General features: G+C 44.2%; 1 protein-coding gene across 1 annotated transcript in view; it reads right to left on the reverse strand.

Moving 5' to 3' along the window:
• Positions 1-15,222, reverse strand: part of LOC132395187 (tubby-related protein 1-like) — a 45,620-nt gene that overhangs the window by 17,786 nt on the left and 12,612 nt on the right. Inside the window, exons 5-8 of the mRNA XM_059971480.1 lie at positions 14,860-15,003; positions 13,394-13,405; positions 8,112-8,181; positions 6,033-6,204 (exon numbers count right to left, since the gene is read on the reverse strand). Of these exons, the coding sequence (XP_059827463.1) occupies positions 6,033-6,204; positions 8,112-8,181; positions 13,394-13,405; positions 14,860-15,003 (398 nt within the window). The remainder of the gene's footprint in view (positions 1-6,032; positions 6,205-8,111; positions 8,182-13,393; positions 13,406-14,859; positions 15,004-15,222) is intronic.

The raw sequence follows: 15,222 nt of genomic DNA on the forward strand, positions 1-15,222 counted from the left end.
AAGGATGTTTTAAATAACTCTTCTAGGGCCCCAACAATTTCTGTACTAGCTTCCCACAGAGTCCGAAGGAACATCCTGTCAGGCCCTGGGGATTTTTCCACCCTAATTTGCTTCAAGGCAGCAAGCACCTCCTCCTCTGTAATCTGTATCGGGTCCATGACCTCACTGCTACATTGTCTCACATCTGTAGACTGTGCCTTGTCTTCTGAGTAAATACAGATGCAATAAACCTATTGAAGGTCTCCCCCATCTCTTACAGCTTCTTGCATAGATGACCACTCTGGTCTTCAAGAGGACTAATTTTGTCCCTTGCTATCCTTTTCCTCTTAACTTATCTATAGAATCCCTTAAGATTTACCTTCACCTTGTCAGTCAGAGCGACTGCGTGGCATTTTTCACCTTCCTGACTTCTTTCCCAAGTGTTTTCCTGCATTTCTTCTGCTCCTCGAGTACCTCATTTGTTCCAGCTTTGCCTGTATCTGTCATGCACCTCCCTTTTCTAAAGCAGGGCCTCAATATCTCTCAGCTTTCATAAACCTGTTATCCTTGATTTTTATTCTGACAGGAGCATACAAACTCTGTACTCTTGTAGGCCTCCCACACCCCTTTGGCAGAGAACTGCCCGTCCCAAACCACACTTCCCAGTTACCTTCTGAGGCCATTTCTCCACTTTAGAAGGTCAACCCAAGGACCAGACCAATTCTTTTCCACAATTAACTTGAAACTAATGACACAAAGATCACTAAATGTAAAATGTTCCCCTACACAAACCTGTCACCTGCTGTCTCATTCCCTAATAGGAGATCCAGTATCACACTCTCTCTAGTTGGGACCTCTATGTACTGATTAAGGAAACTTTCCTGAACATATTTGACAAACTCTATCCCATCTAATTGTTTTACAGTATGAGTGTCTCTGTCAATATGCGGAAAGTTATAATCACCTACTACCACAGTCTTAGGTTTCTTGCACCACTCTGTGATGTCTCTACAAATTTGCTCCTCTAAATCCACAGACTCTTGTGCGGTCTATAATAAAATTACATTAACATGGTCATACCTTTCTCACTCCACAGTGGAGTTACCTGTTGAGGAGATGTGTGGAGTTCTGTGTGGAGTTACCTGTTGAGGAGTGTGGAGTTACCTTTTGAGGAGATGTATGAAGTTACCTGCTGAGGAGATGTGTGGAGTTCTGTGTGGAGTTACCTGTTGAGGAGTGTGGAGTTACCTTTTGAGGAGATGTATGAAGTTACCTGCTGAGGAGATGTGTGGAGCTCTGTGTGGAGTTACCTGTTGAGGAGTGTGGAGTTCTGTGTGGAGTTACCTGCTGAGGAGATGTGTGGAGCTCTGTGTGGAGTTACCTGTTGAGGAGATGTATGAAGTTACCTGCTGAGGAGATGTGTGGAGTTCTGTGTGGAGTTACCTGTTGAGGAGTGTGGAGTTCTGTGTGGAGTTACCTGCTGAGGAGATGTGTGGAGCTCTGTGTGGAGTTACCTGTTGAGGAGATGTATGAAGTTACCTGCTGAGGAGATGTGTGGAGTTCTGTGTGGAGTTACCTGTTGAGGAGTGTGGAGTTCTGTGTGGAGTTACCTGCTGAGGAGATGTGTGGAGCTCTGTGTGGAGTTACCTGTTGAGGAGATGTGTGGAGCTCTGTGTGGAGTTACCTGTTAAGGAGATGTATGAAGTTACCTGCTGAGGAGATGTGTGGAGCTCGTGTGGAGTTACCTGTTGAGGAGTGTGGAGTTCTGTGTGGAGTTACCTGTTGAGGAGTGTGGAGTTCTGTGTGGAGTTACCTGTTGAGGAGTGTGGAGTTTTGTGTGGAGTTACCTGTTGAGGAGTGTGGATTTCTGTGTGGAGTTACCTGTTGAGGAGTGTGGAGTTCTGTGTGGAGTTACCTGTTGAGGAGTGTGGAGCTCTGTGTGGATTTACCTGTTGAGGAGTGTGGAGTTCTGTGTGGAGTTTCCTGTTGAGGAGATGTGTGGAGTTCTGTATGGAGTTACCTGTTGAGGAGTGTGGAGTTCTGTGTGGATTTACCTGTTGAGGAGATGTGTGGAGTTCTGTGTGGAGTTACCTGTTGAGGAGATGTGTGGAGTTCTGTGTGGATTTACCTGTTGAGGAGATGTGTGGAGTTCTGTATGAAGTTACCTGTTGAGGAGATGTGTGGAGCTCTGTGTGGAGTTACCTGTTGAGGAGTGTGGAGTTCTGTATGGAGTTACCTGTTGAGGAGTGTGGAGTTCTGTGTGGAGTTACTTGTTGAGGAGATGTGTGGAGTTCTGTGTGGAGTTACCTGTTGAGGAGATGTATGAAGTTACCTGCTGAGCAGATGTGTGGAGTTCTGTGTGGAGTTACCTGTTGAGGAGATGTATGAAGTTACCTGCTGAGCAGATGTGTGGAGTTCTGTGTGGAGTTACCTGTTGAGGAGTGTGGAGTTCTGTGTGGATTTACCTGTTGAGGAGATGTGTGGAGTTCTGTGTGGAGTTACCTGTTGAGGAGATGTGTGGAGTTCTGTGTGGAGTTACCTGTTGAGGAGATGTATGAAGTTGCCTGCTGAGCAGATGTGTGGAGTTCTGTGTGGAGTTACCTGTTGAGGAGATGTATGAAGTTGCCTGCTGAGCAGACGTGTGGAGTTCTGTGTGGAGTTACCTGTTGAGGAGATGTATGAAGTTGCCTGCTGAGCAGATGTGTGGAGTACTGTGTGGAGTTACCTGTTGAGGAGATGTATGAAGTTGCCTGCTGAGCAGATGTGTGGAGTTCTGTGTGGAGTTACCTGTTGAGGAGATGTATGAAGTTACCTGCTGAGGAGATGTGTGGAGCTCTGTGTGGAGTTACCTGTTGAGGAGATGTATGAAGTTACCTGCTGAGGAGATGTGTGGAGTTCTGTGTGGAGTTACCTGTTGAGGAGATGTGTGGAGTTCTGTGTGGAGTTACCTGTTGAGGAGATGTATGAAGTTACCTGCTGAGCAGATGTGTGGAGTTCTGTGTGGAGTTACCTGTTGAGGAGATGTATGAAGTTACCTGCTGAGGAGATGTGTGGAGTTCTGTGTGGAGTTACCTGTTGAGGAGATGTATGAAGTTACCTGCTGAGGAGATGTGTGGAGTTACCTGTTGAGGAGATGTATGAAGTTACCTGCTGAGCAGATGTGTGGAGTTCTGTGTGGAGTTACCTGTTGAGGAGATGTATGAAGTTACCTGCTGAGGAGATGTGTGGAGTTCTGTGTGGAGTTACCTGTTGAGGAGATGTATGAAGTTACCTGCTGAGGAGATGTGTGGAGCTCTGTGTGGAGTTACCTGTTGAGGAGATGTATGAAGTTACCTGCTGAGGAGATGTGTGGAGTTCTGTGTGGAGTTACCTGTTGAGGAGATGTGTGGAGTTCTGTGTGGAGTTACCTGTTGAGGAGATGTATGAAGTTACCTGCTGAGCAGATGTGTGGAGTTCTGTGTGGAGTTACCTGTTGAGGAGATGTATGAAGTTACCTGCTGAGGAGATGTGTGGAGTTCTGTGTGGAGTTACCTGTTGAGGAGATGTATGAAGTTACCTGCTGAGGAGATGTGTGGAGTTACCTGTTGAGGAGATGTATGAAGTTACCTGCTGAGGAGATGTGTGGAGCTCTGTGTGGAGTTACCTGTTGAGGAGATGTATGAAGTTACCTGCTGAGGAGATGTGTGGAGTTCTGTGTGGAGTTACCTGTTGAGGAGATGTGTGGAGTTCTGTGTGGAGTTACCTGTTGAGGAGATGTATGAAGTTACCTGCTGAGCAGATGTGTGGAGTTCTGTGTGGAGTTACCTGTTGAGGAGATGTATGAAGTTACCTGCTGAGGAGATGTGTGGAGTTCTGTGTGGAGTTACCTGTTGAGGAGATGTATGAAGTTACCTGCTGAGGAGATGTGTGGAGTTACCTGTTGAGGAGATGTATGAAGTTACCTGCTGAGCAGATGTGTGGAGTTCTGTGTGGAGTTACCTGTTGAGGAGATGTATGAAGTTACCTGCTGAGGAGATGTGTGGAGTTCTGTGTGGAGTTACCTGTTGAGGAGATGTATGAAGTTACCTGCTGAGGAGATGTGTGGAGCTCTGTGTGGAGTTACCTGTTGAGAAGATGTGTGGAGTTACCTGTTGAGAAGATGTGTGGAGCTACCTGTTGAGAAGATGTGTGGAGTTACCTGTTGAGAAGATGTGTGGAGTTACCTGTTGAGGAGATGTATGAAGTTATCTGTTGAGGAGATGTGTGGAGTTCTGTGTGGAGTTACCTGCTGAGGAGATGTGTCGAGTTCTGTGTGGAGTTACCTGCTGAGGAGATGTGTGGAGTTCTGTGTGGAGTTACCTGTTGAGGAGTGTGGAGTTCTGTGTTGAGTTACCTATTGAGGAGTGTGGAGTTCTGTGTGGAGTTACCTGTTGAGGAGATGTGTGGAGTTCTGTGTGGAGTTAGCTGTTGAGGAGATGTATGAAGTTACCTGCTGAGGAGATGTGTGGAGCTCTGTGGTGAGGGTCCTTGAGGTAATGCTCAGTTTGGAGCTCCTTGTGGAGACTCAGTGTAAGCTCTGTGCTGAGACTGTGCATGGAGCTCCGATGTGATCCTCTATGTGATGCTCCTAGCTGGAGGCTCAGTCTGAAGCTCTGTGCTGAGGAGCTGAGGGTCTGCTTGGAAATCTGGGCCACTTTTTAGAATGTTCTTTGTTTGTGATTGATTCCTTTAAATTTATTTTTGTAGCAGTGGAACCAACGGTGGAGCATTGGCTGGTTGGCAGAAAACAGAGAGTGGGAATAAAGGGATCCTATTCAGGCTGACTGCTGGTTACCAGTGGAGTTCCACAGGGGTTGGTGTTGGGACTGCTGCTTTTTACGATGTATCACAATGATTTGGACTATGGGATTAATGGATTTGTGGCTAAATATGCTGATGATATAAAGATAGGTGGAGGAGCGGGTAGTGTTGAGGAAACAGAGAGCCTGTACAGAGATTTAGATAGTTTAGGGAAACGGGCAAAGAAGTGGCAAATGAAATACAATGTTGGAAAGTGTATGGTCATGCACTTTGGTGGAAGAAATAAATGGGCAGACTATTATTTAGATGGGGAGAGAATTCAAAATGCAGAGATGCAAAGGGACTTGGGAGTCCTTGTGCAGGATACCCTAGAGGTTGAGTTGGTGGTGAAGAAGGCGAATGCAATGCTGGCATTTATTTCTAGAGATATAGAATATAAGAGCAGGGATGTGATGTTGAGGCTCTATAAGGCACTCGTGAGACCACACTTGGAGTATTGTGTGCAGTTTTGGGGTCCTTATTTCAGAAAAGATATACTGACATTGGAGAGGGTTCAGAGAAGATTCACGAGAATGATTCCAGGAATGAAAAGGTTACCATATGAGGAACATCTGGCAGCTTTTGGGCTGTATTCGCTGGAGTTCATAGAAACATTCTAAATGTTAAAAGGCCTGAACAGATTAGATATGGTGAAGTTATTTCCCAAGGTAGGGGAGTCTAGGACAAGAGGACAAGACTTCAGGATTGAAGGACACCTACTTAGAACAGAGTTGCGGAGAAATTACTTTAGTCAGACGGTGGTAAATCTGTGGGATTTGTTGCCACGAGCGGCTGTGGAGGCCAAGTCATTGGGTGCATTTAAGGCAGAGATGGATAGGTTCTTGATTAGCCAGGGGTAGGGGGAAAAGGCAGGAAAGTGGGGATGACTGGAAGAATTGGATCAGCCCATGATTCAATGGTGGAGCAGAATTGATGGGTTGAATGTAAATATATTTATTTACAGGTTATGTCTGACTGCAAACCGAATTTGGCTTTTCCTCGCTCACAGCATAGCCCAGCTCCTCCACTTTGCTCTGCTAAATGTCACATGTCTGCACTAAAGCAACTTTCTTCAGCAGACAAAGAAATGTTGACACTGTAGAAAGCTGAGGCTATGGACCGATAACAATCCTTGAGGTCAGTGAGGTACAGGCACAAACCTTTCCACCATAAACTAGATTTTATGATCTATCTCATTCGGCCAGCAGCTTCCAACTTCCAGCTTTGGTCACTACCTTTTTGTTCTCATCAGTGTCCAGATGCAGGTAGTAGGTGGGATATAGGCCCCGGTCCATGCCCTTTTTGTCTCTGGTGACTCTGCATTTGATGGTAGTGCCCTGGGGTGCAGGCTGCAACACAAACTTCTCAAGGTCATCGATTTCCACAGTCGGAGACTCAGCCCTTGTCGTGACACTGTCCTGCAAACAGAAGATGAATGATTCTCATTCAGAATATTTTCTGCTCTGGGAGGGGGTTCTAGCACTACACCACCAAAGTTGTTCCAGATATTGTGACACAGAAAGAACACAAAATGAACATTCACTGGGGCAAGAGTATGTCCCCCTTCTCTCCCCCACCCGCCCTGTCATTCAATGTGATCAGGCCCCAATTCTTTGGATGTACCTGTTCCCCATAGTTCTCAATGACCTGATCCTTCAAAAATCTTGTCTTCCTTGTCTTTAAGTGCCTCCATAGACTCCACAGCATTCTGGGTCAGAGAATTCCAGAGATTTCAAATTCTCCACAAGAAGAAAGTCCTGTGTAATTCAGTTTTAAATCATCATCTACCCCCCTACCTTAGTTCATGCAGCATGGAGATGGGTCTTTCACCCTCCATTCCACGGGTTTCCAACCTGGGGTGCGGGGCTCCCTGCTTAAATGATATTGGTCCATGGCATTAAAAAATGTTGGGAACCTCTGGTTTACACCAATCCTGCACTCTTTCCAATTAACTCCTCCCTATCCTACCACTCATCCAAGCATTAGGGATGACTTACAGTGCCCAATCAACTCACACACCTTTGGGATGCAGCAGGAAGCCGGGGCACCTGGAGGAGACCCTCATTGTCGGGGGAGGAGGGGCAACAACCAGTGTTATCTGTCCTGTAAGCTAGCAGTGCTGCTGTGTCATTGTTCCTTGTACAGGACCCTTTCACTCGGTGAACTGTCTAAACATCCACCCTAACTCTTGTGAGCTTACCTTAGTGATCCAAAACAGGAACTTTTAATTCCATTGTCATTTTACAAAGTATTTCTTCCTTCATGAATCTACCAGCTGCTATGTTTCACAAGGCAAAGTTTTATATTTGATTACTCGCCGCAGAGTGGGTGCACTGCTAATTAATTGCTTTATGAGGACTTTGTCATGATGTGTGCTGGCAATATTGGAACCCAAATGCAGATGAATGTCAGACTGTGATGAAGAGACAATGATGAGGGTTTATTCGTAAAAATTCCAACAGGAGATTGATGGCTCAGCTGAGCAACACCACGAGACGTAACACTCTCAAATCCAGGACCCGGTGATTAGCACTAATCAGACCTCCGCTGAAGTAATACAAGCAACACAGAATCCCTGAGCCTATCAAAACAAACTTAACCAGCCTAAACAAAAGGCACCAGGAGGCTGCATTCGAAAGAGTGAATTGCCAGAGAAAAACACAAGGAACTCTAAACAATTAGTAACTGTTATTAAACAATTAGCCAACTCTGATACTCTAAAAACCTCAGAGCCCAATGCTCCCCAGTTCCCTGCACTGGTCCAAAGAGATCATTACAGGCTTTGCTATGTAAGGGACGGTGTGGATAACTAATCTGCTCCATTTTATTTGCCTATCCTTAATTGTTTCTGTCTGGAAAAGATTTATGCTTCCCTTGTAAACTGCCCACAGCAAATCAAAGTGGAAGCATATAGATCACAGAACATGTCATTGATATCAAGGTAATACTCAATCCAGTGCTACATCTCAACTCGTGTCTTTTCTCAACATCAAACTCCTTGTCAGGGGCTTTTGAATGATACCTGATGGATAAGCTCTGATGCAACAACAGCCTGTTCCTTTCCTTAATTCTTTTCCATCCCAGGATGTTTTGTAGGCATTCCCATCTATTGTAGTCCAATTTTACATTGACACACATTCTCATCTTCTTCCATTTCCTATCTCCCACATGGCTTGGCCTCAGACCGTGTCTCTGGCAACAGTCCCAGTTCCACATTCAATCTATCGCCAGTTGTCATCCAGTGACTTGGAAATTAGATTACCACATGATGGACAGTGCCTGGACTGTTGTAAAATAAACTTACAGAACTGAATTTCTTCTTTGCATATTTTCCCTTTCTGTTGCTGTTCCTTTGGGAGATTTCGTTTTCTTCATCTTCAGATTCTGTTGGAGCAAACATGTATAGTTATTCACAAGCAGAAAGCAATTCAACCAGGTGCTTGTGTTGTGTACAGCAGCACTGATCTGGGCATTTGGGGTTAGGAGGAGACCACTCTTCCCCACAAATCTGTTCTACTATCCAATGATGTTCTGTGGATTACACCATATACCCAATTACCACAAGTTAATCTAGGTTGAAATCAAAGTTGACAATTGACCAATCAGAAAGTTTTTTTATTGGAAGAGAGTTCCCTAACTCTGCCATGCTTTGCAGATGGAAATATTTCTTAATTTTACTGCTGATAAGTTTCGCTCTACTGTTTAATCTTAGTTTAGGCTCTCATGCCAGGAAGGTCTCTAATTACATTACCTACCCTTCCCAATATCCTACAAAGCAATCAAATGACCTCATTATCTTTCGTTATTCCAAGAAATGGAAGCCTAGTTTCTGGAAACTGCAAGCACAGGAGACAGGAACAGGTCACTTACTTTGTTACAGTTAGACGGCAGCTTTCCACAGAACAACTGGTTAAAGAAAAGTAATTTATGGCCCAAAATAATGACATTAGTTCTACCTTTAATCAATGACACTTGCAAATGTACCATGGAGAGCATTCTAAATGTTTGTGTCACCACGTGGTATGAGGGGTGGATACTTCACAGGATGAGAAAAGCTACAGAAAGCTGCAAACGTAGTCAGTTCTATCGTGGGCACCAGCCTCCCTGGTATGGAGGACATGCCCTCTTCTCATGACTATCATCCGGGAGAAGGAACAGAAGCCTGAAGATGCACACTCAATGATTCAGGAACAGCTTCTTTCTCTCTGCCATCAGATTTCTGAATGGACATTGAACCCATGAATACTACCTCATTAGCAAGAGGAAGTCTACAGATGCTGGAAATCTAAATTACAGTAACATTTATAGATATTAAAATAAAAAGTTAAATTAATTAAGTAGTGCAAAAAGAGAGAGAAAAGTAGTGAAGTAGCATTTATGGAAAATAGTACAGAAGCAGAATATGGCCATTTGGCCCATCAAATCAGATCCATTTTCCCTCTTGCCTTCCCCTGTATTCCTTCATATCCTAACTAAACAAGAATCTATCAACCTCTGCCTTAAATATGCCCAATGACTTGGCCTCCATATCTACTTTTGGCAACAAATTCCACAGATTCACCACTTTCTGGCTAAATAAATACCTCATCTCCATTCTAAAAGGACATTCCTCTATTGTGAGGCTGTGTCCTCTGGTCTTAGACTCCCCACCATAGGAAACATCCTTATCACATCCACACTTTTGAGGCTTTTAAACATTTGATAGGTTTCAATGAGGTCACCCCTCAATCTTCTGAATTCCAGTGAGTAGGGGTCCGGAGCCGTATATGACAAGCCTTACAATCCTGGAATCATTTTCATGAACTTCCTTTGAGCCTCTCCAATGTCAACACATTGTTTCTTAGATAGGTGGCCCAAAACTGCTCACAGTATCCCAAATAAGTTACATAAAACCTCAACATTTCAACCTTGCTTTTATTTTCTAGTCCTCTCAAAATGAATGCTAACATCCTCACCACCAACTCAACCTGCAAATTAACCTTTAGGGAATCTTGCATGAGGACTCCCAAGTCCTTTTGCACCCCAGATTTTAGAAAATAGTGTACCCTTTTATTTCTTCCACCAATGTGCATGACCATACACTTCCCAACACTGTATTCCATCTACCACTTCTTTGCCTATTCTTCCAATCTGTTCAAGTTCTTCTTTAGCCTGTCTGTTTCATCAAAACTACCTGCCCCTCCACCTATCTTCATATCATACAGAAACCTGGTCACAAAACCATCTATTACATCATCCAAATCATTGACATGCAATGTAAGAAGAATCGGTCCCAACACCTATGGAACACCACTAGTCATCAGCAGCCAACCAGAAAAGGCTCCCTTTATTCCCACTCTTTGCCTCCTGCCAATTGTCCAAATCTTTATCCATGCTAGTATCTTTCCTGTAATTCCATGGGCTCTTAACTTATGTGGCAGCTTGTCAAAAGCCCTTCTGAAAATCCAAGTACACAACATCCACCAATTCTCCTTTGTCCATCCTGCTTGCTACTTCTTCAAAGAATTCCAACAGATTTGTCAGGCGAGATTTCCCCTTAAAGAAACCATGCTGACTACAGCTTATTTTATCATGTGCCTCAAAGTACCCTGAAACCACATCCTTAACAATGGTTTCACAATCTGTTCAGCCACCTCTTTCAGAACCTTGGGGTGTACACCATCTGACTTATTAATCTTCAGACCTTTCAGTTTTCCAAGAACCTTCTTCCTAGTAATGACAACTTCACACATTTCTGCTCCCTTATGTTCTTGAACATCAGGCAATACTGCTAGTGTCCATCACAGCAAAGACTGATGCAAAATACTTATTCAATTTGTCCACCACTCCCTTGACCCTGATTACAAACTCTCCAGCATCATTCTCCAATGGTCTGATATCTACTCTCGACTTTCTTTTACTTTTTATGTATCTGAAGAAACTTTTGGTGTCCTCTTTAATATTATTGGCTAGCTTTCTTTAGTATTCCATCTTTACCATCTTAATGACTTTTCTAGTAGCTTTCTGTTGGTTTTTAAAAGCTTCCTAATTCTCAAACTTCCCACTCATTTTTGCTTTATTATATACCCTCTCTTTGGCTTTTATACTGACTTTGACTTCTCTTGTCAGCCATGGTTGTGTCATCCTGCCTTTAGAATACTCCCTTCCTCTTTGTGATGTATATATCCTGCACCTTCCGAATTGCTTCCAGAAATTCCAGCCATTACTATTCTCCTGTCATCCCTGCCAATGTTCTTTCCCAATCAATTCTGGCCAACTCCTCACTCATACCTCTGCAATTCCCTTTACTACACTGCAATACTGATATATCTTACTTTAGCTTCTCAATTTTCAGGGTGGATTCAATCATATCATGATCACTCCCCTAAGGGTTCCTTTACCTTAAGCTCTCTGATCAATTCTGGTTCATTGCTCAACACCCAGTCCAAAATATCTGATCCCTTAGTGGGCTCAACCACCAGCTGCTCTAAATAGCCATCTCATGAGCACACTAGAAACTCCAGAAGCTTTCCCTCTTGGGATCCCACAGCAACCTGATTTTTCCAATCTAGTTGCATATTTAAAGACCCTTGTGACTATTGTGACATTGCCATTTTAGCATGCATTTTCTATCTTCCATTGTAATTTGTAGACCACGTCTTTACTACTGTTTGTTGGTCTGTGTATAATCCTCATCAGGGTCTTTTTACCCTTGCAGTTCTTTAGCTCTACCCATACTGATTCAACACCTTCCTTTCTAATGGTATGATTTCATTTTTTACCATCAGAATCACCCCACCCCCTCTGCCTTCCTGCCTGTCCTTTCAAGACAATATGTATCTTTTGGCAAATGGTACTAAGATGGGTGACATTGTGGATAATGAAGTAGGTTTTCAAAGCTTGCAGAGAGAAGAGTGGGCTGAACGATGGCAGATGGAGTTTAATGCTGATAAGTGTGAGGTGCTACATTTTGGTAGGAATAATCCAAATAGGACATACATGGTAAATAGTAAGACATTGAAGAATGCAGTAGAACAGAGTGATCTAGGAATAATGGTGCATAGTTCCCTGAAGGTGGAATCTCATGTGCGTAGGGTGGTGAAGAAAGCTTTTGGTATGCTGGCCCTTATAAATCAGTGCATTGATTATAGGAGTTGGGATGTAATGTTAAAGTTGTACAAGGCATTGATAAGGTTGAATTTGGAGTATTGTGTACAGTTCTGGTCACCAAATTATAGGAAAGATGTCAACAAAATAGAGAGAGTTTAGAGGAGATTGACTAGAATGTTAGCTGGGTTTCAGCACCTAAGTTACAGAGAAAGGTTGAACAAGTTAGGTCTTTATTCTTTGGAGCGTAGAAGGTTGAGGGGGGACTTGGTAGAGGTATTTAAAATTAAGAGGGGGACAGGTAGAGATGACATGGATAGGCTTTTTCCATTGAGTGTAGGGGAGATTCAAATAAGAGGACATGATTTGAGTGTTAGGGGGCAAAAGTTTAGGGATAACACGAGGGGGAATTTCTTTACTCAGAGAGTGGTAGCTGTGTGGAACGAGCTTCCAGTAGAAGTGGTAGAGGCAGGTTCGGTATTGTTATTTAAAGTAAAATTGGGTAGGTATATGGACAGGAAAGGAATGGAGGGTTATGGGCTGAGTGCAGGTCGGTAGGACTAGGTGAGAGTAAGCGTTCGGCACGGACTAGAAGGGCTGAGATGGCCTGTTTCCGTGCTGTAATTGTTATATGTTTAGGCTCCCAGTTATAATCTTTTCTCAGCCACGATTCAGTGATGCCCACAATGTCATACATGCCAATTTGGAGCTGCGCTGCAAGTTCATCTACCTTACTCCATTCACTGTGTGCATTCAAATATAACACCTTCAGGCCTGCATTCATCACCCTTTTTGATTTTGCCTTACATTGCAACTCATCCTGTTGAAACAATTTTGTCCCATCATAGGCCTCTCCTTCTGAGAAGTCTCACTACACATTGCCTTTGTTTGTAAACCAACTACCTTATCCTCAGCACTATCATTCCGGTTCCCACCCCCGTGCCGAGTTAGTTTAAATCCTTGTCTAGCAAACTTGTCCACAAGCATATTGGTTCCCTCGGGTTCAGGTGTAACCCATCCCTTTTGTACAGGTCATACTTTTCCTAGAAGAGATCCCAATGATCCAGAACTCCTGCCCCCTGCACCAGTTCCTCAGCCAGATCACCCTGTTTTTACCCTCACTGGCATATCACATGGGCCTGGAGGTTCTGTATATCAGCTTTCTACCGAGTTCCCCTAAATCTCTCTTCCGGACCTCTTCACCTTTCCGTCAGTGGTGCCAATATGTACCAAGACTTCTAATGCTCACAGTCCCCCGTTAAAACGCCGTGGACATCCCTGACCCTGGCACCTGCGAGGCAGCATACCAGCCAGGTGTCCCTATCATGTCCACAGTATCTCGTCTCCATTCCTCTGAGTATGGAGCCTCCTCACCTCTCTGCTCTCCCGAGCAACGGTGTCAGACTCAGTGTCAGAGACCTGGTTGCTGCAGCTCTCCCTTGGCAGGTCATCCCCTCAACAGAATCCAAAGTGCTATAGATATTACTGCCACAGGGGCACTCTGCACTGCCTTTGCATTTCCCTTCCTTCTCCTGACGGTCACCCAGTTACCTGCCTCCTGCAACTACCTCCCTGTGTCTCCCGTCACTTCCCCACTCTCCCGTTTGAGCTGAAGGTCGTCGAGTTGCATCTCCAGTTCTTTAACATGTTCTCTGAGGAGCTGCAGTCGGGGCACCTGGTGCGGGAGGCCGGGGGTCTCACACACAGAACAAATCACAGCCCCTGGAGCCATTGTCACTGTGTTAACTGAGCCCCAACAGACAAAGAATAAAAAATAAAGAGGAAGAAAAAACTTGCTGGATACTTATCTCACCTAAGACTTTTACACAGTACTGTAGATTAGATAGATAGGCAGGACCTTTGTCCTTTGCAGTGGTATCAAAAACTACAGGTAGGAGTTTTGAAGGAAAATTTTACACAACTTATTTTTACACGGAGAGGAACTGAAATCTGGAACTAGCTGTCAGAGGAAGAGGTGGAATCAGATACAATTATGATGTTTAAAAGGCTTTTAGACAGACACTTTTGGCAAGGCATGGAAGAGTACAGTTCTAATGCAGGCAATTGCAAATGTTTCACGCCTGTTCAAAGAAAAGCTGTCAAGATCGACTGGCTACTATTGGCCAGGAATGAAGAATGAAGCAGAAAATAGAGAAGGACCCTCACCTTCCAGGACATGCCCTCTTTACATTATTACTATCAGTTAGGAAGTACAGGAAACTGGAGGCACGGCACTCAACGTTTCAGAAATAACCTCTTCCCCTCTGGTATCAGATTTCTGAATGCTCCATGAACCTCATCATCTTTGCTCTCTCTTTGTACTTCTCTCTCTCTATCTATCTATCTATATATTTTTTACTGTAATTTCTAGTAGTTTTTAGGTTTTTCACTAGGTGGTGGAGGGTCGTATGAGCAACTGGTGCAGATCACAAGTCCTGGTTTTGTGACCACTGACACCAGGCAGACCATCTCTGACGGGTATTGATAATGGCGGGAGTCACCCGTCTTGTAAAGACATTGTCCAGAAGAAGGCAATGGCAGACCACTACCATGATGGCTCGCATTATATGACACAATGACAATGGTGGTGTCTTGCGCTATACTGCTGCCACACATCAACAGATATTATGGCATCCTGAATGTCAGTGATAATAAACCCGATTCTGATCCTGAATTCCAATTGCACACATCCACACGCCGCCTGCTTCTTTCCTTGATTCACCATCACTGAAACAACTGAAAGCTACACCCCAGCACCTGCCACCCCCACCACAGGACGATGCTATGAGAGATCACGTTATGCCTGACACACATATGGACCAGTATTCCTAGGAATTTGTCCAGTCTGTGCCTCTAACACTGAGACAACCTAACCTGTTATGGGAGCGTGGTGCTGAGGGAGGGGAGAAGGATGTCGAGGGGAGGCTAGAGATATTTCATGAAGCGAGGGGCTGGAGCGACTGAACATGGTGCAACCTTTCTTCTTGCTCTTTTTCTCCTTGTTAGCAACTCCTCCAGCCTGAAACATGCTGGCCGTGTTCTTCTTCTTCTTCTTCTTCACCTTCGTGGCTTTTGGATTGGGTTCTGAATCCTCACTGTCAAACTGTTCTGACTGTGACTCTGGGCAGTGGAAGGACAGAAGACATAGAAGGAAAGAAGGGAAAGATTAAAAGAATGAATCAAAAGATGGAGGCATATAAATCACTCAGGGTCTAAAGATTATTTAGATACATCAGGAAATTCTGAGCAACATTGATTGCACTGCCTAATTAAAACCTAGTGATGTTATACTGACCATTCAGAGTTAAAACAACCTAATACAGGGGTTTCCAACCTTTG

The sequence above is a fragment of the Hypanus sabinus genome, chromosome 6 (assembly GCF_030144855.1).
Source record: "Hypanus sabinus isolate sHypSab1 chromosome 6, sHypSab1.hap1, whole genome shotgun sequence".
In the NCBI taxonomy this organism is placed as follows: Eukaryota; Metazoa; Chordata; class Chondrichthyes; order Myliobatiformes; family Dasyatidae; genus Hypanus; species Hypanus sabinus.